The following is a 25380-nucleotide window of genomic DNA, read 5'->3' on the forward strand; positions in this document are numbered from 1 at the left end:
ACTTGAGCATGGTGTTTGGGGGTTAAACTATCCAAGTCTTGGTCGAACTTCAAAAGCTAATCTCCAAAATCGTCCCATATCATAACAAAAACGGGAGGCCACTAATCCAAAAGAATACCCTTGCCTTTATCCACGCTGGAGCCTAAAAAGAGTAAATACCGAGAGGGTAAGCAAAACGCTTAGTGAATGCAATAATTATACACATACATATACAATTTACCTACTTGCACCCCCTTACATAAAACACGCATGCGTCCCGCATATTAATGCATACAAGCTAGCAATTTCAAACATAGCAACAAGCATCGTCGCTAACACATAACCTCAATAATACAAATGCAAAATAATAAGCAACGCACCAACCAATGATGTTCACAACATCCGTTAGTATGCAATACTAGCCCCGCGAATGGTATCGTCAACTTCGAAATTTATTCCCATTCGCCCTACTTTATGTGGTATCGTCGACAATGAACTTAAAACTCACATATGAGGTATCGTCAACAACGAACTTTAAACCCTCATCACACATCATTACAATAGTGGTATGACATCGTCAACATCGAACTTTAAATCCGTACATGAGGTATCGTCAACATCGAGCTTTAAACCCTCATCCCACAAGTAAATAAACCGTATACATTCGTATATAATTATTCCACTCACCTTTTTCTTCGCAAGGTGAACGCAAGCTAGCACGCTTCTAACACCGATGCAAAACACCTATTACATTATTAACACAATCAAACACTTTTCCACCTTGGGCCTTTGACCCGCTCAATTGACCACTATGTGCAATTCACACCCTTTTGCACTTTTTACACTACCTGAGGGTCTAAACCATTAAGGCTAGTGTCCACGTTCCCGAAATACAATTTTACAACTATTTTGACACTTAACCACATTTTAGCCCACTTTGTTCACAAAACCATTTCAACCCCCAAATGGGTCAAACTCAAGATTTCACTAGTTACATACACAAAACCCCTTTTATCAAATTCATACAACTTCTTGACACTTGCAAGCCCCTAAAACACACACACACTTTAACTTTTAAACATGGTCGTCTCTATAATTCGATTCTTACACTTTATCCCAAACCTCAGACCCCTAAACTTGCACAAGTTAGGGTTTTAACACTAATAAGTCTCATATTATAACACTAAACACAACATCAACATTTAAAACGAGTTTGAGACTTACCACGTACAAGAGGAGATGCTAGGAGGTGAGCACACACAAGCTTTAAATCCGATCTAGCAAAACCCACTTGAAAACCCTTGATTTCACCTTTCTCTCTCTAATCTCTCTAGAAGTTAATGGGAGTGAAGATAAGGTTGGTGGTTGTGTTGAATGTGTTTCAACCATCATAAATTTGGTCATAAATGACCTAGAACCGGCCTCTAGCAAAAAGACTCATTTACCCCTCATTTACCCTTAAATTCACGCAAGAAACACCATTAGAAACGTTGCGCGGCGCGCAAATTATTGGCGCGGCGCGCCATATATAGTAATTCGTTCTCAGCCCGTTTTTAATTAATCATAACCACAAGCCTTATGTACACTTTATTTACACTTTATGTACACCATATATACTTATGTACAATAATATTTGGGTCTTACAACTCTCCTCCACTTGAATCGGAGCTCGTCCTCGCGTTCGACGCCGCATAACAAGCGGGAAGATATACCAACACAAATTCTTCGGGCTCCCACGTAAACTCAGAACCTTTACTACGAGTCTACGATGCCATTGAACTTTTAAAGTTCTTACTTCTTTATTTCTCAACATTTTCACTTTTTTATCAAGTATAGCAATCGGCTCCTCAACATACTCTAACTTGTTGTTTAGCTCAATCTCTTCTAATGGCACCCATGTTGAATCATCCGCAAGACACTTACAGAGATGGGAAACATGAAATGTATTATGGATCACCGCAAGTTCTTCGGATAATTCCAAACGATTACCCAAACGATACGCAACTTCACCAACACGAGCCAAAATTTTAAATGGCTCAATAAACCGAGGAGCAATCTTTCCTCATTTTCGGAACCGAATAATACCCTTCCATGGATAAACTTTCAACATCACTTTATCTCCCACTTAGAACTCAATCGGTCGCCTACGCTTATCCGCATACGACTTTTGTCTATCTTGAGCCGCCTTCAAACGAGCTCGAATCATTTCGATTTTACCATTAGTTTCTAGAACCAAGTTGGTACTCTCGGTTTCTCCTTGTCCCACTTCACCCCCAACAAACCGGAGTTCTACACCTTCTACTGTAGAGCATCTCATAAGGTGGCATCTCGATACTAGAGTGATAACTATTATTGTACGAAAATTCCACCAAAGATAAATGTTCATCCCAACTACCACCAAAATCAATCACACACGCCCTTAACATATCTTTCAATGTTTGATTGGTACGCTCGGTTTGACCATCCGTTTGAGGATGATATGTCGTACTCATATTCAACTTCGTACCCATATCTTTATGAAACTTTTGGGCGTAAAATGCGTGTCCCGGTCTGAAACAATAGACACGGGAACTCCATGCCTCGAAATCACCTCTTTAATAAACATTTTCGCAAGTGCCTCCGATGTAATTGCTTCTTTAATTGTAAGAAACAAAGCACTTTTTGTCAATCTATCGACGATCACCCAAATAGTATCAATTTTGGTTCTCGCCGTTTTTGGCAACTTAGTAATAAAATCTATGGTATTATGCTCCCACTTTCACATCGGGATTTTTAACGGTTGCAACTTACCATACGGCTTTTGGTGTTCAGCCTTCACTTGTAAACATGTGACGCATTGTTCAACATACTTAACAACATCACGTTTCATGCCCGACCACCAATACTCTTTCTTTAAGTCAAGATACATTTTGGTCGCACCCGGATGAATGGAGTACTTTGACTTAGGTGCTTCGTCAAATAGCACTTATAGGTACCCACCCATTGTTGGTACCCACACTCTACCTTGAAAGGACAATAAACTATGCAGGCCTAAGGTAATATGCTCTGTTTGCCCCATAATTCGTTCTTCATGTTTGTTGTTAACAAAGGCTTCAATTTGAATCACACCAAGATTTACAAGGAAATCGTTCTTAATAGTCATGCGCAACGATCCTACTTGTATTGCCGGATATTGACTCTTTCGACTCAATGCATCCGCAACCACATTCGCCTTACCCGGATGGTAAAGTATCTCACAATCATAATCTTTCAACAAATCGATCCATCTACGTTGTCGATTGTTTAAGTCTCGTTGATCGAAAATATGCTTCAAACTCTTATAGTCCGAATAATTCGTGCACTTGACACCATACAAGTAGTGGCGCCAAATTTTTAACGCATGAACTACCGCCGCCAATTCAAGATCATGGGTCGGATATCTCCTTTCGTGTTCCTTTAATTGTCTAGAGGCATAAGCGATGACTTTACCCCCGTTGCATTAGAACACACCCGAGCCCAAAATACCCCAAAATACACTAAAATTCAAGCAAAAAACTGTCGGACGAGCAAAATAAAGGGAAGTCGAGCAAAAAAGGACGCGGCCGAACAAAAAAAAAGACGGCCGAACAAAAAAACGAAAGTCGAACAAAAATTGTGATATTCGAACAAAAATGTGTTCTACATTTTTGATAGTCGAACAAGAAAATGTAGAACACGGCGGTAGTCGAACAAAAATTTGTTCTACATTTTTGTAATTCGAACAAAAAAAATGGCGGCCGAACAAAAATGTGAAATTCGAACAAAAATGTGTTCTACATTTTTGAAATTCGAACAAAAAATTGTAGAACACATCATAGTCGAACAAAAATGTGTTCTACATTTTGGTAATTCGAACAAAAAAATCATTTTCGTTCGTCCGTGTTTTTTTTGTTCGACTATCGTGATTTTTGTTCGTCCGTGTCCCTTTTTTGTTCGTCCGTGTCCTTTTTTGTTCGAATTTTAGTGTAATTTTGAGTTCATAGAGTTCTCACTAAATTTATCAATAGAAAAGAAGTTAATGTGTATTAAATTGTATGTTAAATTATTTTTCATCATTTGATTTATAAAAAAAAATATAAATGAATGTATTGTGCCTTATAAAAATATAAAAAAAAAAATTAAATGAATGTATTATTATATAAGACATTTAAAATTTTAGGCCCTTGCATATTTGGCTGCACACTTCGCACATATGATCGAGATGCTTGCTAGACTGCAAGATTATTTACAAAACACTCCAATACTTTGACAGAATAACAAAGTAACCCCTGTAGTTCAATTGATTGTTGACTATCTAATAATAAGAAGTTAAGAACAAACTCACACATGAGTTTTGTTAATTTGTGTCCATAGTAAACATTAAAAGTATAATTATTAATAACTTGAAAAAAGTTTTATACATTAACATCCATAAGTATCAGTTGTTGATTTTCAGCTTATGTAGTATTTGCTTAGCTTTTGTTCAATGTAATAAGAGTTTAGTGCACTAGGAATATTCAATTAAATTCTAAGATCTAATCAACAATGATGGATCTCTGAATCAATTGAATTCAATTAAATCGTTATTTACATTTAATACCAAATAAAAATAATAAATAATAATTGCACCTTAACGTGTCCATCGTAATATCGTATTGTGCAATAGCAAAACCCAAATAAAATATTGAACAATTATTGTTACGGAGTATTTTGGTAGGCAGTGGTCATGGCGTCATGCTTCTGATTTATAAACATTGTTTACTCCATATATGGAAAGTTTTTAGTGATATTGCTCACCTAATTCACCATTTTTGTCAACACATATATAAACAACCAGGCAGGATCTAACTTCAACGAAAATGGCACATATCACATCGTCGGTAATGGGAGTACCTTCGTCGTTAACAGCAAGCCAGTCGTGGGTAGTTGGTTGTTGCATTGAGCGAAACAACTCGTCAACCTTTCTCTTAGGTAACAAAAAGATTAAGCGGCGAACATATTCCATCCGTGGTTAGATTAACTATCTTTAAAAGATATATACACCATATGAATACAAAGATTTTGCTTCATTTATTCTTATGTGTCCTTATTTATTGTTTGGACAGCTTCTTTACATTCTAGACAATCAAATCCCAATTTTCTGGTATAAATTACTTTCTATATTCATTTCTTAGTGTTCATTGATGTATTTCAAATAGTATGTTCACATAATTAAAAGCTATATACATGGTTTTTATTATTATTATTATTATTTTTTGTAGAACATTCAAACAACGAAAGAACGAATTAGAAAATTGTTTAATAATGTGGACCTTTCTGTTTCATCACACGATACAGCGTGGGTAGCCATGGTCCCTTCTCCAAACTCACCCACGTCCCCTTGTTTCCCTGAGTGCCTAAACTGGTTAAAGGACAATCAGTTTGATGATGGTTCATGGCGTCTTGTTCACGCCAATTCTCCAATACTACTTAAAGATGCATTATCTTCGACATTAGCAAGTATTGTTGCATTAAAACGGTGGAACGTTGGGGAAGATCAAATCAACAAGGGTATGTACACGGCTGTTAATTTGCGCTTTCAATTTCTTACTAGATGTATGATATGATGTAAATATTTAAAGTGATATCGTTGAACGATTTTCTGGATCTTATCTAATATCTTAAGGCGAAAAACAAAAAAATTAAGGTTTGATCGAATAACTTTAACTCTCGGGATCGAATATATCAAACCAAGAAAATAATCTAGATTAGATCGACACCTTGAAGCTTCTATTCGGTGGGTAAATGGTTTGGGACTGAAATGACCCGTTCATATACATTATAAACGATTCACAATAGTTGATTACATCACGAGGTATTTGACCTCTATATGATACATTTTACAAACATTGCATTCGTTTTTAAAAGACAAACTTTCTTTACAACAAAAGTTGACGGCATGCACACCATTTCATAATACATCCAACTATAATTGACTTTATAATAATCTTGATGAACTCAATGACTCGAATGCAACGTCTTTCAAAATATGCCATGAATGACTCCAAGTAATATCCTTAAAATGAGCTAATGCACAGCGGAAGATTTCTTTAATACCTGAGAATAAACATGCTTTAAAGTGTCAACCAAAAGGTTGGCGAGTTCATAGGTTTATCATAACAATCATTTCAATATATTAATAGACCACAAGATTTCCGTTTATAAATATATGTACACTCGCAAGTGTATAAAAGTATTCTATAAGTTGTAGGCACCCGGTAACAAGCCTTAACGTTCATATTTTACCCTCTGAAGTACACCAGATCAGGTGTGTTTAAAATAACCTCGAAGTACTAAAGCATCCCATAGTCAGGATGAGGTTTGTCAGGCCCAATAGATCTATCTTTAGGATTCGCGCCTACCGTACATAGACAAGTAGTTTAATGTTACCAAGCTAAGGGTATATTTCTGGTTTAACCCACATAGAATTAGTTTTAGTACTTGTGCCTATTTCGTAAAATATTTATAAAACAGCGCATGTATTCTCAGCCCAAAAATATATATAAAAAGGGAGTAATGAAACTCACAATACTGTATTTCGTAGCAATTATGTATATGACGGCACTGAACAAGTGCAGGGTTTATCTCGGATTCATGAACCTATATTAAGTATATATATTTATATGTTGGTCAATATCTGTCTAACAATTTAGGTCAAGTCGTAGTGTATCACAATCCTAATGCTCGAGACCAACATGCAAAAGTCAACAAAAGTCAACTTGACCCAAAATGACTTTCAAAATCTATACATGTTTATTATATAACTTATATATAGTCGTTTTATATATTTAAATATATTTATCAGATCTTATTATACTAAATAATACAAGTCATTTATTAATAAATAAAAATTTATATTAAAATTCATATATGATAAAAATATACTTTTATATATCTCAAGTAATAAAATTTATAAAATTTACTTAATATCATAAAAATATAGTGGTATGTATTATTAATGTAATTATATTACGTGTGGTAAAAATATCTTTGTACGCATATTTATTTGATAAAATAATATTGATAATAATAATAATGATAAAAATAATAAAATGATAGTTTCAATAAAAATATTAATTTTTAGTAATAAAGATAATTTTAGTAATAACATCAACTAATAACAATTATAATAATCTTTTAAATAATAATATTAAAATTAATGATAATTCAGTTGACCATATCTTTTAATCCGTTCATCGAAACCACACGATTTCTAAATGAAAAATTATTAATTCTTCATCTTTTCAACGACATGGATATCATATACCTTATCTCAGTAGCATATGTATCAAATTCGTGATTTATCATAAACTATTTAACGATGAAACTAAGCATACAAACATGCATAATCATATATACTCGAGCACTAGTCAGGGATACACTATTAATATATAAAAGATAAGATATGAATGCTCACGTATCAATATTGTGATTCAATATTGCAGGAAAGTACGTAGACGCAACGAAAATGATAAACGTTAGGTTGACCTCACGAGCAATACCCTCGATCAATACCCATAACCTCCATAGCTATAACCCATAATTTCCTTAGCTCTATCCCGTTTGAAAACTTATTTTGAAATCGTCTGAATATAACTCCGTCGTAGTATTTTATGTATACTAATAATATCTTGAAATAATACTAAGTAAATATATATATATATATATATGTAATTCGATTGAGAGAGTTTAGAGAAATATATTTTCAAGTTTCTATGAAATAATGAAACCTATTGAATTCTATTTATAATAGATTTTTGAATTATTAAAGTGAATTATTAAATTATGAATTATTAAAGTGAATTATTAAAGTATGAATTATTAAAGTAAATTATTAAAGTATGAATTATTAAAGTAAATTATTAAAGTATGAATTATTAAAGTGAATTATTAAAGTATGAATTATTAAAGTGAATTATTAAAGTATGAATTATTAAAGTGAATTATTAAAGTATGAATTATTAAAGTTAAAGTAAAGTAAAAGTAAAGTAAAGGTAAAGTTAAAGTATAGTAAAAGTATAAAACTATGTACGTATAATACGCGTATAAATATATATAATATTAATTTAAATTGTTATATATATTTGATAAAATAAAATATAAATATCGTTATTTTTATCATACTGGTTAAGTAATGAGTGGTCAAAAAGAATAGATTTCTTAAATTACAGTGGACCTCATAACATAGGCCCGTAATCATATCATAATGTATTTGATAATTCAATCATTTGAAATTATCTCTTAATTCTGTCAATAAATATATCGAAACAAATACGTTCATGTAAAGTATCATATATCTAATACTTTATTAATGTTTTCAGTTAATATTATATATTATATATACATATCTATATACACATAATTGTTCGTGAATCGTCGAACGCGGTCAAAGGGTAATTGATTACATGAATGTAGTTCCAAACTTTTTGAGATTCAACATTACAAATTCTGCTTATCGTGTCGGAAACATATAAAGGTTAAGTTTAAATTTGGTCGGAAATTTCCGGGTCGTCACAGTACCTACCCGTTAAAGAAATTTCGTCCCGAAATTTGATCGAGGTCGTCATGGCTAACTTTAAAAATGTTTTCATGACGAATATGAGTTGATAAATAGAGTTTTATCATCATTGAGTAATATAGATAAAACAATTTGATTACGCGAAGAGTATAAGTGAAGCTATCGCAAGAGAGTGAAATGAGTAAACGTATATTCGTTTTAACCGATGACGTAGTTATGATTGATTTCTGGAATTCATGGGATTTAAAGAAAATCTTTGCAATAAGATTTGGTTCTTCGGCGATTAAGGAAATCAGGATCTTATTTGATTAAATGCGATAATCTATCTCGATTTTTCTGTCTGATATTTTACTATAAATCCACCCCCTTCGTTTCTTTATTTCCACAGCTCACACATTCTAGTCTTTCTCCCCAATTCATACTTTAAAGCATTCGTTAATATGCTTCATCCAGTATTGATTCTTGATATACTCTTAACTTTCATATCTGTCATTCTTCTTTTTCATCTACCACCGGAGGAAGTTATTTTCTTCTACCATTACCTTGGGATTATTGTGTTTTTATTCTCCCGTGTCTTTATATTGCTATACGCATTGATATACACGGTTTGTAATTTCGGGGTTGTTATCGGGCTTTATATTCTCCATTATATTTCGGAGCTTCATGCTTTCATTTTCTCTTCCCGACCTTAAGTCAAGCGGATAATGGTCCAGAATTTGTAGATATAAATTTTTGGATGAACATAGTTAATGTTCCAAGAAGAAAATCTTAATGACACGATCTTGATTTGACAAATTACCAGAATATCCGAAAATATAGAGCTATCAAGATGATATGTTCTTAATTTGTTTGGAAATTAGGTAGAATGTAAGAGTCGTGTAAATAGTACATGATGACGGTATGTTCTGTGAATCATCACGTTTCATTAGAAACTCAGTATGACTTACTGTAATATAATCACGTTGATCAAGTGTTATTATATTATACTAACTCATGCTTCAGTTCCCAACACTACTTCAAAACATTCATATTTGAATTTTTTTCAGAATTTAGAAACCAACACAGTTTCTTTTATGTTGCAGATATTATGGAGAGATAAATGATCTCAGATAAGAATAGTTGTGAAAATATCTCCATAAATATGGAGAATATGTATAATGAGAGATACGAAGATATCTTATAATATTTAAGATAAGATGATGATGAAGAATAAGGTCCGCAAAGGTTTAGAGTCAGGAGCAAGGTATTCGTTAATGACTTCGTCAGAAACAGAATCATCAAGATTCTTTAAATATAGACTTTGATCCTTGTATTTGTCCTTGGTCTCCTTCACGGTCTGCTCAATCCATTGTTCAGTACCAACTCTTCTCTTTTTCTGGGCTTTACCAACACATTATTCTTTGTCATCAAACTTTTGACTGTTAAAGTTGTTTACAGTTTCTGCTGCTTCATTAGCATTTCGAGAACTAATTCACAGTTTGAGATGTTTTTCAGAAACTTCACATTCGAAGTGTGTAAGTTTAGGAGATAGACGTTATATGTATACATATAACTTTTGACGTAAAATTGTCGCGAAATTCAAAATACTGATTGCTAATTCCCAGTAGTTGGTGTGACAATTATTGTTACATGATGTAGGTGAGTACATGATTGGGTTTTAATGAATAAGTATAGTGGCTTTTCGGAGAGGCTTAAGTCGAAGGTTAATGAAGTTGTTGATAAGTTTACTGCTAATGTGGCGAGATATGAAAGGTTCTCCGGTAACAATGATGAAGGGGTAATTGTTATAATAAGGTTTATTCGTATAAACAAATGAAGGTGATTTGCTGAAGCTGTGACAAAACTGTCTATTTTGGAAAGAGATTGAAAAATTATATTTGGTAATAAATATCAAAGGATCTGACACGGATACGTGTTGAACTATAACTTTGGTTTCGAGAGCTTTTCAGGTGCATGATAGTGGGTAATGTGTGGTTGGATCATCATCTCGCATGTCTTTAAGAATTTTGAAGTGTTTGAACATATATTGTAATTGTTAATATACATATGATGTTCTAAGATTTTGAATGATACAAATATTTTTGTGAGTTCCATGAATAGAAATGAGGTTCTAGGACAGTTTTGAAGTCAAAGTATAGTTTTGAAAGATGTAGGAATCTAAGAGTGATGATTTCGGTTATATCTTGAATCGAATTCTGAGATTTCAAAATCAGAATATGTAATTAGATTTTGAATGAGTATGGTTGTTTTGATTTCTATAAAAGAATGTATATTGTTGTGAAAGTAGGGAGTATAGTTGATGATTGCTGAATCAGTTTCGAAAAATGTAATATATTAATTGTGAATTTATATATCTCTCGGGTATTACCTACCCGTTAAAAAAAATTTCACAATTAATATTTTGTACAAAAGAATTTTATTACAGTCTTTATGGAAATATATATGTGTATATTTCTTCAGATGTAATATAGATATAATGAGTTAATATTAAATTAAACTCATTTGATTTATGGTTAAGGCTAGGATAGATAATTTCTAAACTTTAGAAATTACATAATCGTCGTAGAATGTTTCCCCAATGAAGTTATGAATCAATACTTCATCGTTGTGGTATTCCTTGGTATCTACATGGCGTATGACGTCGATGCTCGTGGGACAGATTATGAAGTTGAGGTTTGTGATGCGGTTGTTTTTGGTGATGGTAATGGTACTGTTGATGTTGTTGATGGTGGTACTGGTTATGCTGCTGGTGCTGCTGCTGGTGTTTGTAACCTTTGCACCATATTCTCCAAAGCCACTACCCGAGCGCGAAGCTCGTTGACTTCTTCTATTACACCGGGGTGATTGTCGGTTCAGACGAGCGGATAAATAAGATCTAGAATTTGGTGTAGTATGTAATCGTGATGAGATACTCTAGAAATAAGAGAGAAAACGGTGTTTCGGATAGGTTCGCCGGTAAGTGCTTCAGGTTCTTCGCCAAGAGGGCAATGTGGTGGATGGAAGGGATCACCTTCATCTTGTCTCCAATGATTAAGGAGGCTACGAACCCATCCCCAATTCATTCAGAATAGATGATGACTAATTGGTTGATCCATTCCGGTCACACTGCTTTCGGAACTTGAGTGGGATTCCATTTCGGAATCCGAGGGACTTGAACTAATGACGAATTCCATTTCGTACGATTGAATAAAGAATTTTTTGATATGAAATGATTTTCCGGCTATCGGGTGGTATTCTAATTATATAGAGCAAAAGGTTTCGTAGATTACGGAGGAATTTACGGAATATGTCAGGCAAAGTTTACAGTAACAGATACGCTAAGATATGAATTAGCAGATACGCTAAGATATGAATTTTGTCTATACACTATTCATGCAATCAATGCAATAAGATGTGTCTAGACTAAGAATGATAAGCAGGTAATTTCCGACAAGAATGATGAGCAAAACTTTTGAAATGCAGACACGGTCGAAGTACAGACTCACTAATGCATCCAAACGACTATCAGTTAGACACACTAATGAAGACCTGGTACGCTAAGACCACCGCTCTGATACCAACTGAAATGACCCGTTCATATACATTATAAACGATTCACAATAGTTGATTACATCGCGAGGTATTTGACCTCTATATGATACATTTTACAAACATTGCATTCGTTTTTAAAAGACAAACTTTCTTTACAACGAAAGTTGACGGCATGCACACCATTTCATAATACATCCAACTATAATTGACTTTATAATAATCTTGATGAACTCAATGACTCGAATGCAACGTCTTTCAAAATATGCCATGAATGACTCCAAGTAATATCCTTAAAATGAGCTAATGCACAGCGGAAGATTTCTTTAATACCTGAGAATAAACATGCTTTAAAGTGTCAACCAAAAGGTTGGTGAGTTCATAGGTTTATCATAACAATCATTTCAATATATTAATAGACCACAAGATTTCCGTTTATAAATATATGTACACTCGCAAGTGTATAAAAGTATTCTATAAGTTGTAGGCACCCAGTAACAAGCCTTAACGTTCATATTTTACCCTCTAAAGTACACCAGATCAGGTGTGTTTAAAATAACCTCGAAGTACTAAAGCATCCCATAGTCAGGATAGGGTTTGTCAGGCCCAATAGATCTATCTTTAGGATTCGCGCCTACTGTACATAGACAAGTAGTTTAATGTTACCAAGCTAAGGGTATATTTCTGGTTTAACCCACATAGAATTAGTTTTAGTACTTGTGCCTATTTTGTAAAATATTTATAAAACAGCGCATGTATTCTCAGCCCAAAAATATATATAAAAAGGGAGTAATGAAACTCACAATACTGTATTTCGTAGCAATTATGTATATGACGGCACTGAACAAGTGCAGGGTTTATCTCGGATTCACGAACCTATATTAAGTATATATATTTATATGTTGGTCAATATCTGTCTAACAATTTAGGTCAAGTCGTAGTGTATCACAATTCTAATGCTCGAGACCAACATGCAAAAGTCAACAAAAGTCAACTTGACCTAAAATGACTTTCAAAATCTATACATGTTTATTATATAACTTATATATAGTCATTTTATATATTTAAATATATTTATCAGATCTTATTATACTAAATAATACAAGTCATTTATTAATAAATAAAAATTTATATTAAAATTCATATATGATAAAAATATACTTTTATATATCTCAAGTAATAAAATTTATAAAATTCACTTAATATCATAAAAATATAGTGGTATGTATTATTAATGTAATTATATTACGTGTGGTAAAAATATCTTTGTACGCATATTTATTTGATAAAATAATATTGATAATAATAATAATGATAAAAATAATAAAATGATAGTTTCAATAAAAATATTAATTTTTAGTAATAAAGATAATTTTAGTAATAACATCAACTAATAACAATTATAATATTCTTTTTAATAATAATATTAAAATTAATGATAATTCAGTTGACCATATCTTTTAATCCGTTCATCAAAACCACACGATTTCTAAATAAAAAATTATTAATTTTTCTTCATCTTTTCAACGACATGCATACATATACCTTATCTCAGTAGCATATGTATCAAATTCGTGATTTATCATAAACTATTTAACGATGAAACTAAGCATACAAACATGCATAATCATATATACTCGAGCACTAGTCAAGGATACACTATTAATATATAAAAGATAAGATATGAATGCTCACGTATCAATATTGTGATTCAATATTGCAGGAAAGTACGTAGACGTAACGAAAATGATAAACGTTAGGTTGACCTCACGAGCAATACCCTCGATCAATACCCATAACCTCCATAGCTATAACCCATAATTTCCTTAGCTCTATCCCGTTTGAAAACTTATTTTGAAATCGTCTGAATATAACTCCGTCGTAGTATTTTATGTATACTAATAATATCTTGAAATAATACTAAGTAAATATATATATATATATATATATATATATATATATAATTCGATTGAGAGAGTTTAGAGAAATATATTTTCAAGTTTCTATGAAATAATGAAACCTATTGAATTCTATTTATAATAGATTTTTAAATTATTAAAGTGAATTATTAAATTATGAATTATTAAAGTGAATTATTAAAGTATGAATTATTAAAGTAAATTATTAAAGTATGAATTATTAAAGTAAATTATTAAAGTATGAATTATTAAAGTGAATTATTAAAGTATGAATTATTAAAGTGAATTATTAAAGTATGAATTATTAAAGTGAATTATTAAAGTATGAATTATTAAAGTTAAAGTAAAGTAAAAGTAAAGTAAAGGTAAAGTTAAAGTATGGTAAAAGTATAAAACTATATACGTATAATACGCGTATAAATATATATAATATTAATTTAAATTGTTATATATATTTGATAAAATAAAATATAAATATCGTTATTTTTATCATACTGGTTAAGTAATGAGTGGTCAAAAAGAATAGATTTCTTAAATCACAGTGGACCTCATAACATAGGCCCGTAATCATATCATAATGTATCTGATAATTCAATCATTTGAAATTATCTCTTAATTCTGTCAATAAATATATCGAAACAAATATGTTCATGTAAAGTATCATATATCTAATACTTTGTTAATGTTTTCAGTTAATATTATATATTATATATACATATCTATATACACATAATTGTTCGTGAATCGTCGAACACGGTCAAAGGGTAATTGATTACATGAATGTAGTTCCAAAGTTTTTGAGATTCAACATTACAAATTCTGCTTATCGTGTCGGAAATATATAAAGGTTAAGTTTAAATTTGGTCGGAAATTTCCGGGTCGTCACAGGGATGACTGCAGATCGACAAGACGGACTTAGGGTTGTATATGGTGTGTAACATGACAAAGTAACCCTAAGCCCATATATATATTGTCTGCAGCGACAGTCGGTCGTCTGACTCTGCCAGCCGGTCGAGTGTCTCATATAGTCAATCGATGATCAACTTACATCGACCTACACCAATCTATCGATGGTGTCTTTAGTCGATCGACTGACTCCGTCAGTCGGTCAACTGTGTGGTCACTTTAACTATTGATTTCTATATTCACGGTTATAAACCATCATTCAATAGTCAACGTACGATATTACAAGTCCGACAATACATGATTGAAATGAACGTATAAGTACAATAGAACTAGGGATTACAAATATGCACTAACAGATACTCTGTTCACAGGTCTATCTTTTATTGAGTCGAATATTGAATTTGCTACTGATAAGAATCAACTATCTCCAATTGGTTTTGACATCATATTTCCGAGTATGATTGAGTACGCGAAATATTTGAACATTAATCTCCCTTTCAGTCAAGAACAAGTGGATGTTATGCTACATGTGAGAGACTTGGAGTTGAGCAGGTACATATAGTTAGAACACATGCCCTTATAATTAACAAACAAATATTAACCAAATTGAAGGAACAAATGTAACCCATCCACATACAAAGTGCAAAACTTTGTTATTTTATTCACTTTACTAAAAAACAGTATAAGTGGAAAAAAGTACAATAAGCTAGCAACTACTCATTATAACGACGCGCATAAAATGCGCTAACATTTCGCGCAAGCTTAGGATTGCAGCTGCGCATTCAACCACTCCTGAGGTCTAGTGACGCGAAATATATCGCGCGATTCAACTAATGACATTGCGCGTCAAACATCACGCTAAAAGGAGGATATGTGGAATGATTACGGAGGCTGGATAAGACAAAAGATAGTACAAGACGTTAAGGACGGAATCTTAGTAGTCGTACGAGTAGCAGGACGAGGCAAAATAGCATAATATGGAGGGGACCACGTGAATACACGATCCAGGCGACAGAATAGTACTATTCTGTACCAATCTGTCTCCTCCCACTTTCTTGTCGCTAACGTGGCAAAGAATAGGACATCCACTCTTACCTATAAATACTCGCAATCAACCTCACAAAGAATTCATTCAAGATAGAGAGATGAAAAATACCACTTATTCCGGTGCTCTATCCGCAATCATAAACACGCTTCTCATGTAACGTTCTCTGAACAATCCTAACACCGTCCAGCGAGCCATCATCTCCGGTTAACCCGAATGATGGTGGGTCATGTTTAACCACCCTTTCTGAGATCATCATCTCGTATGAGGGTTATTCACGGTACTCCGGACCGGAGAGTTAAACTTAAGGAACCCTTAAATCCCCCTTTATTGTTGATCGATCTTGCATAAACCGAACCCCTTGGATTAATTTATGCTTGATCACATTACTTACTACTACCCTATTAAATCGGTACACCATGTGCACCCCACGTAAAATTCCACACTTTCACGTGCATAAGATCCGATCAATTTGCTACCAAAAACCAAAGATCATAATGACAGAAGAATCGACAAAATAAAAAGAAAAAGGACGGTAGGAGTATACAATACATCCGAACCATATAAACCAATCTGAACCTGCCAAGTTTACTACAACCTAGCATCAAGCCTTCTTTGTTTGATAATATACGTAATTCTAACTGAGAACTAATTAATTAAAACAAAATAAATAACATAACCAAGTCAAACGTGGAGATGGTGTGTTTGGAAAAGTCGTCAGAAGGTTCGTGGACCATCGTTGAAGCAGATGATAGAAAAGGGAAAGAAATGTGTGTAGATAATAAAATATCTTAGGTGGCAAAAGACCAAAGTACCCTTAATAAATAAAATAATGTGATGAATAGTAAAATTATATTCTCTGTTGATATATTATTAAATATTAAATTAATATTAATTAATTAAAACAAAATAAATAACATAACCAAGTCAAACGTCTCAAACATTTAGACATGCAACATAATTAAACTTAATAAAATAATAAATATTAAACTAAACTTAGCATAAACCAATTAACCAAACACATTTTCGTTATATCCAGTTTCTCCTTAACTACATGTTATAAAGATGATAAGATAAACACATGGTTTTTCCGTTCGCACTACCCAAAAAAGTAGAGTAATTTTATCCTGTGACCGTTTTCTTTCTACCCTTAATTACATGTTATACAAGCCTAAATCTCTTACAAAATGACAATCCATTACTATCCTATTGTCTTTAACTTTTAGACCTTTTAGACCTTAGTAACTTTTTTATTTTTAATCTGGGTATCCAACATTTTTTAACTGGCTAATCCCAGAGCGACTACCTGCTTTGCGAGAAGCCCCGGAGTCATTGCAGGCGAACCTCCGTAGCCATGAGGGAGAATAACTTTGTGGGTGCAAGGAATAGAACCCTTGACCTCCACATTGGAAGGTTAGGGTCTTATCATGCCACCACCACCCTCATAGTTAGACCTTAGTAACTAGCTAGTTAATATATGGCACACATTTGAAAGTCGTTTTTTTTAGATAATTAATACATATAGTTTCTTTCAAACTGTAAATTCAATTCTGTTTGAGATAATTAATGTAGAATCGTTCTTTGTAATCATCACTTAGATTTAATTTAGAACAAAGGGAAGTGTACTTGGCATATATTTCAGAAGGACTCAATAATTTCTATAACTGGAACACAATTCTGAAATATAAGATGAAAAATGGTTCTATTTTAAACTCGCCCTCAGCAACAGCGGCTGCTCTTATGCATCACCAAGACGCAGATTGTCTTGATTATTTAACTTCAGTCTTGAACAAGTTTGGGAATGCAGGTAGTTTGTTCTTTTCACAATTATCCATTTTTTTATACGAATGCATACGTCCTTACATGATTCTAATTAGCAAGTTTAACGATGCATGTATCGTTATTTTCAGTTCCGGCAGCTTACCCTCTAGATTTATATATCCGACTTTCCATGGTTGACACGCTTGAAAGATTAGGCGTCGCAAAAAATTTCAACGTGGAAATCAAAAATGTTTTAGATGAAGCATACAGGTGGGTAATCTTCATTATGGTTTAATTATGCCTAGCAAACGGGTCAGGCTGGTCGGTTTGGGTAACGGGTCAAAATGGTCTTGGGTTGTAATGGGTCATAGGTCAAGCGGGTCAATTTTTTTAAACGGAACAAAATGAGTCAGGTTAGGTCGGTGTGGGTAACGGGTTGAAACGGGTCACAGGTCAATTGGGTCAAATGGGATACATCGCCTTTTTACATTTATTACATTATTTTAGTTATTATTATTTATTATATTATATATACATAAAAAATATTAACATACATAATAAATGATATAACCATGAATGCTTTTATAAATTTTTGACAGATGAAACTTATTATGCTCGACCCATCTGACCCATTCACAAAACCCATTAGACCTATTTCTATTTATTGATATCTATTAGACCTGTTCCTCTCTTGTTAGTTCGTGATAGAGTACTCTTTCTTCATTTTTTGTATAGAACTCAATAGGTTGGAGAAATCCATTTGGATCTTTCGTTTTAAGTTTTGATTTACATTGTTAGGCCTAATTTTTCTCAAGACCAAACTCACCCGAAAGGTTGGCCCATTTGACCCGAATTTGAGTGTATGGGTCTCAATTGCCAAGTATAGGTTTAATCGGACACTACAAGAAATAACGTCTTTAGCGACTCAAAAAATGCCACATTTGATCAGGAATAACGCTGCAAAAATGTATTTTGTGCCACGTTTAGTGACCTGATAGCGGCACTTTGTGTGCCTCACCAAAAGTTATCGTCGTTTGTTTTCATTTTTCTATAAGTGCAATGTATTAGTTTTTACAAAACCGAAAAAAGTTTCATGCCACACAACTCGTTTGCTTTACAAACTCAAAATGACACTAGTTGGGAAAATTACATTGCCACAAATTCAGATATTGGTTGCAGAGTGACGAAAAAATATTCATGGACATCGGCACTTGTGCTCTAGCTTTTAAGGTACTAAGGACTAACGGTTATGAAGTATCCTCAGGTATGTTTGAAAATTTAAGGTACCTCGTTTCCGCTGTCATTTAAGAAAGTGTTAAATTTAAGGCTGGTGGTGTAGATAACTTGAGTGACGTCACAGAAGAAGGGGGTGAATCTCTTGAAGCATATAAAGCGTCGCGAATCAAATATCAACAAGAATGTTCTTTAAGAGATAAAAACTTGACGTCAGCTGATTTTCTTACAAAGAAACTATATGCTGCTTCCAACAACCTCTCTGAATATATTCTCCAAGAGGTGTTCAGTTGTAGATGTCTCTTGTTTACGTATATACGGAGTATATTATTAGAGAATCAATTTTTTTTTATCACTAATGTAATGAAAAATTGATTTATTATTTTTTTTAAATCAGGTGAAAAATGCTAATAGGTTCTTCTTCAATTCTGATTTGGAACGCATTGCCGCAAGAAAAAATATAAAGCAATATATTGTAGATGATGCACGAACTTTGAAAACTACATATCGGTGAGGTTTTTATTGCAATTCTGAAAAGTTAAAATTTTACAATTTACAACTTCACAATTATGATTAAGATGCTATGTTAATGCCAGTTCATCAAACATTAGCAATGAGGATTTCCTAAGGTTGGCAATCGCAGATTATAATTCATGTCAATCTATCTATCGTGAAGAACTTAAAGGTCTTGAAAGGTGCATTAAGACTTTATAATTATTAACTAGTTAAAGACTCGAGGTTTTGCGAGTTTTATTGAATTGTGATATTTTAATACAATCATCAACCATGATTACACAAATAAATAATATAACATTTAAAAATTTCAAATGTGTAAACTTATAAATAAATAAAAAATCTTGTTTAAAATCTTGGATTGGACAGCCATTTCTGCCAGTCGAGAAGCAAAGTTAATAAAGATAATACTCTGCTAACAAGGTTATAACGTAACCACACATGACACATATAAACTGTTCGATGTATCTTTGTGTCAAATAAGATTATAAGATTCTTCTTATCATTACAAATTACCAATAACATACATAAAATTTATAAGAACAAACATCTTATATATCTATATTTAGGTTCTGATTCAACAATATAAATCACGATATATCGACAGGTGGGTGGAAGAAAAAAGTTTGAACAAGCTTAATTTTGCTAGGCAGACGGCATTCTTGGGTTACTTCATTGCTGTTTTAATCTTTCCCTCTCCTGAACTATCGGATGCTCGTATGACATGTGCCAAAAGTATCGCACTCATTACAGTGATTGATGACTTTTACGATGTACAAGCGTCGTCGATGGATGAATTGGTGAACCTGACTGATGCTATTAAAAAGTAAATAATATATCTGTAATTATCTTTTGGTTAATCTTGGAGCCCCATAGTCTTACATGTTTTAAAAGGGTTCTGAGGTTTTGTTATTATCAAATGCAGATGGAATGTAAATGTTGACACCGATTGCTGTTCAGAGGAAGTCCGATTAATTCTTTTAGCTTGTAAAGACTTCGTCAATGGGGTCGCAGTCAAGGCTTATAAATGGCAACAACGAGATGTAACAAGTGAAGTTACTAAAATTGTAAGGATTCTAATACCATTTGTCAAAAGGTCAAAGTCAAACTCACGGACTTTCTAAAACCCTTTGCCCAAACTCATGCAAAGCCACTCTAAAATCAACCGTTGGACTATGTGCAATGCAACGTTAAAATTACCCGTTAAATGAGCTGGATCGGTGGTGACGGAATTTAACGCCTATAAAGCAGCGTTAGTTCTTGACTGACTTGAGCGTTAGTCGGAATCTTGACGGATGAAACTTTGAGGGAGAGATTTGCCCCCACCAATCATAGCTTTACACATTATATATTTATTTATTTAATTTATCTTTTCACACTCAATTTCCAATCAGATTTTATCACGTAACCCTACAAATATTTGACACAAAAATTTGACATTATAGGTTAATGAAGTTCAAATACAATCACAGTCAAAAACCTTTTTTTTTCACCAAAAATGCACAATTTGCCTATGACATCACAGTCAGGGTTAGGAATAGTCTTATTGGAAGAAGCAACTACATACTAGAAAAATTTGTTGGGATCGAACCCGCACACATATCACTTTCGAGATCGATCCCCATCACATTAAGAACCACACAACCATGTATAAGTCAATAATAAATCGACACAACATAAAAGTAATACACAAACAACATTTTACGTGGAAAACCTCTCAAGGGAGAGTAAAAACCACGGGACTAGCGGCCACTTAAATTTCACTATATACGAACAATATTACAAGAATGAACGCTCATTACAACACTCTTGAATATTATCACGTACCTCTCAACAACTCTCACAACGGTTGATTACAATAACGGAATTCGCTCCCATCGTTATTGAATCACCGAGACCACCAAACGGGACGGAGTTAGATGACTCTCATAAACTCTCTATTTTTATCTCTACCTCCTCCACTTTTCTCTACATACTACTACATATATTTATACTAAAACTCCACAAAGTTTCCCTCCAAAATTCACCCTACAAAACTCCCTCCACAAAACTCCCTCCAAAACAATTCCCACCAAAACTTCCCACCAAAATATTTCCTCTCAAAAATAACTCCCACCAAATACACTTTTACAATATTTAAACATTTTGAATCAGTAAATATAACACATCCTCCCTTGATTCAAATTCTTTATATCCCGATCTCGAACGTGGATTATTGATCTTCATCATGTTGCCGCCGACTTTATCTCAACCGGAACACGCCGCCAAACAATCTCATTGTTAGGAAGACTTTCGACACAAGGAACTCTCCATGATCAACTCTCCACCGAGCTTCTTCATCTTTTAACCTCTCTTCAACAACTCCTTCATTTCGTACGATTTCAGCAACAACTTCAGACACATGTATCTCCCAATCTACGCTTCTGATCACCACAAAAATCGGTCACAATATAAATTGAAGTGTTTTGAACCCGCTGTCCAAAAATCACGACGATCCAACGGTTAACGAATCTGCAGCACCCATTTTTTCTCAACTGTGCTGAAACCGACGAACCAAACTGCAGCAGACTTCAGACAATAATATCTCTCGAACGACCACTCTAATCAAAGATCCCAACGGTCAGATCGTGTATCTACCTCTTATGAACCTAGAGTAAAAATTTCACACCGATCCAACGGTTAACAAACCCGTACCATCAATTCTCTTGTCGCTGCGCAAAATATGACGAACCGAACTCTTTTTCTTTCACAAATTGACTTCCTCCCGGTTATGCGATTCTTCTCTATGAACCCCGCTCTGATACCAGTTTGTTGGGATCGAACCCGCACACATATCACTTTCGAGATCGATCCCCATCACATTAAGAACTACACAACCATGTATAAGTCAATAATAAATCGACACAACATAAAAGTAATACACAAACAACATTTTACGTGGAAAACCTCTCAAAGGAGAGTAAAAACCACGGGACCAGCGGCCACTTAAATTCCACTATATACGAACAATATTACAAGAATGAACGCTCATTACAACACTCTTGAATATTATCACGTACCTCTCAACGACTCTCACAACGGTTGATTACAATAATGGAATTCGCTCCCATCGTTATTGAATCACCGAGACCACCAAACGGGACGGAGTTAAATGACTCTCATAAACTCTCTATTTTTATCTCTACCTCCTCCACTTTTCTCTACATACTACTACATATATTTATACTAAAACTCCACAAAGTTTCCCTCCAAAATCCACCCTACAAAACTCCCTCCACAAAACTCCCTCCAAAACAATTCTCACCAAAATTTCCCACCAAAATATTTCCTCTCAAAAATAACTCCCACCAAATACACTTTTACAATATTTAAACATTTTGAATCAATAAATATAACAAAATTGACATGATTTGGTTTCACTAATTTTACAACGCATGACTTAAGTTTACATGAAGCAGTATTCTATTTGATTTCTCCCCATAGGCAGAGGCGATTCTAAATACATACCCGTGGGGTTACGGGACACCGCTAGTTTGAAAATTTTTAGTAGAAAATACTCTGTAAATTGTATAGGACACCACTAAATTTAAATGTATGACCCCATATATTTTTCAAATCTGTACTTTTTCTTTTGAATTATACATGACACCACTAAATTATATTACTCGGACCCTATATATTTTTCGAATTTATAATTTTTTTAAAGATAAACTATCACTAAAATATCAATCTAATATAATTGCAAATGAAAAAAAATTTCAGGACCCCATTGAGTTATAATTTTAGAATCGCCACTGCCCACAGGTTTAAACTATAACAAATTTTAGCTTGGTTATCTAGTATTGTTGACTTGTTGTATAGTCCTCATTTCAGTGACCCTTGACGAATATTATTAAATTAAAATGGTATTCATTATGTTCTTAATTAATTAATTAATAATTCCAGTTGTATGATACGGTGAATTGTATGTTAACGGAAACTATATGGGCGCGAGATAGTTGGGTGCCAACAATGGAGGAATACATTGAAAAAGCTTATATATCGGTTGGTGCGGGTCTAACGGTATTCCCTGCTCTCTACTTACTCGGGCCAAAATTGTCAGAAGAGATTGTTCAAAGTAATGAATATCACAAATATATTGAGCTACTTGGCACTCATGGACGATTTATAAATGATATTAGAAGTCTCAAGGTATATATTTGTACTGACCCGAACTTTTCCATGTTTATATATATTAATTGAGATTGATATTTACATGATTAAATGTTTCCAACATGTTAATCAATTAAACTTGTTAAGACTTGATTAATTGAAATATGTTTCATATAGACAATTGACCACCCAAATTGACCGGTGATTCACGAACGTTAAAACTTTTAAAAACTATATGATTACATATATATGGATATATATATAGTTAACATGATACTATGATAAGTAAACATATCATTAAGTATATTAACAATGAACTACATATGTAAAAACAAGACTACTAACTTAATGATTTTTAAACGAGACATATATGTAACGATTATCGTTGTAAAGACATTTAATGTATATATATATCATATTAAGAGATATTCATACATGATAATATCATGATAATATAATAATTTAAAATCTCATTTGATATTATAAACATTGGGTTAACAACATTTAACAAGATCGTTAACCTAAAGGTTTCAAAACAACACTTACATGTAACGACTAACGATGACTTAACGACTCAGTTAAAATGTATATACATGTAGTGTTTTAATATGTATTTATACACTTTTGAAAGACTTCAATACACTTATCAAAATACTTCTACTTAACAAAAATGCTTACAATTACATCCTCGTTCAGTTTCATCAACAATTCTACTCGTATGCACCCGTATTCGTACTCGTACAATACACAGCTTTTAGATGTATGTACTATTGGTATATACACTCCAATGATCAGCTCTTAGCAGCCCATGTGAGTCACCTAACACATGTGGGAACCATCATTTGGCAACTAGCATGAAATATCTCATAAGATTACAAAAATATGAGTAATCATTCATGACTTATTTACATGAAAACAAAATTACATATCCTTTATATCTAATCCATACACCAACGACCAAAAACACCTACAAACACTTTCATTCTTCAATTTTCTTCATCTAATTGATCTCTCTCAAGTTCTATCTTCAAGTTCTAAGTGTTCTTCATATATTCTACAAGTTCTAGTTACATAAAATCAAGAATACTTTCAAGTTTGCTAGCTCACTTACAATCTTGTAAGGTGATCATCCAACCTCAAGAAATCTTTGTTTCTTACAGTAGGTTATCATTCTAATACAAGGTAATAATCATATTCAAACTTTGGTTCAATTTCTATAACTATAACAATCTTATTTCAAGTGATGATCTTACTTGAACTTGTTTTCGTGTCATGATTCTGCTTCAAGAACTTCGAGCCATCCAAGGATCCGTTGAAGCTAGATCCATTTTTCTCTTTTCCAGTAGGTTTATCCAAGGAACTTAAGGTAGTAATGATGTTCATAACATCATTCGATTCATACATATAAAGCTATTTTATTCGAAGGTTTAAACTTGTAATCACTAGAACATAGTTTAGTTAATTCTAAACTTGTTCGCAAACAAAAGTTAATCCTTCTAACTTGACTTTTAAAATCAACTAAACACATGTTCTATATCTATATGATATGCTAACTTAATGATTTAAAACCTGGAAACACGAAAAACACCGTAAAACCGGATTTACGCCGTCGTAGTAACACCGCGGGCTGTTTTGGGTTAGTTAATTAAAAACTATGATAAACTTTGATTTAAAAGTTGTTATTCTGAGAAAATGATTTTTATTATGAACATGAAACTATATCCAAAAATTATGGTTAAACCTATAACTCACCAACATTTTTGTTGACGTTTAAAGCATGTTTATTCTCA

At 33.1% G+C, this 25380-nt stretch overlaps 1 protein-coding gene across 1 annotated transcript in view; it reads left to right on the forward strand.

Moving 5' to 3' along the window:
• The first annotated feature begins 4835 nt into the window (after positions 1-4835).
• Positions 4836-25380, forward strand: part of LOC139874530 (ent-kaurene synthase 1, chloroplastic-like) — a 30213-nt gene continuing 9668 nt past the window's right edge. The window contains exons 1-13 of the mRNA XM_071861952.1: positions 4836-4986; positions 5082-5119; positions 5238-5526; positions 15258-15438; positions 17530-17738; positions 17842-17962; positions 18859-18956; positions 19032-19207; positions 19323-19435; positions 19522-19620; positions 20046-20264; positions 20364-20505; positions 23384-23629. Of these exons, the coding sequence (XP_071718053.1) occupies positions 4836-4986; positions 5082-5119; positions 5238-5526; positions 15258-15438; positions 17530-17738; positions 17842-17962; positions 18859-18956; positions 19032-19207; positions 19323-19435; positions 19522-19620; positions 20046-20264; positions 20364-20505; positions 23384-23629 (2082 nt within the window). The remainder of the gene's footprint in view (positions 4987-5081; positions 5120-5237; positions 5527-15257; positions 15439-17529; positions 17739-17841; positions 17963-18858; positions 18957-19031; positions 19208-19322; positions 19436-19521; positions 19621-20045; positions 20265-20363; positions 20506-23383; positions 23630-25380) is intronic.

This window comes from Rutidosis leptorrhynchoides, chromosome 11 (genome assembly GCF_046630445.1).
Source record: "Rutidosis leptorrhynchoides isolate AG116_Rl617_1_P2 chromosome 11, CSIRO_AGI_Rlap_v1, whole genome shotgun sequence".
In the NCBI taxonomy this organism is placed as follows: Eukaryota; Viridiplantae; Streptophyta; class Magnoliopsida; order Asterales; family Asteraceae; genus Rutidosis; species Rutidosis leptorrhynchoides.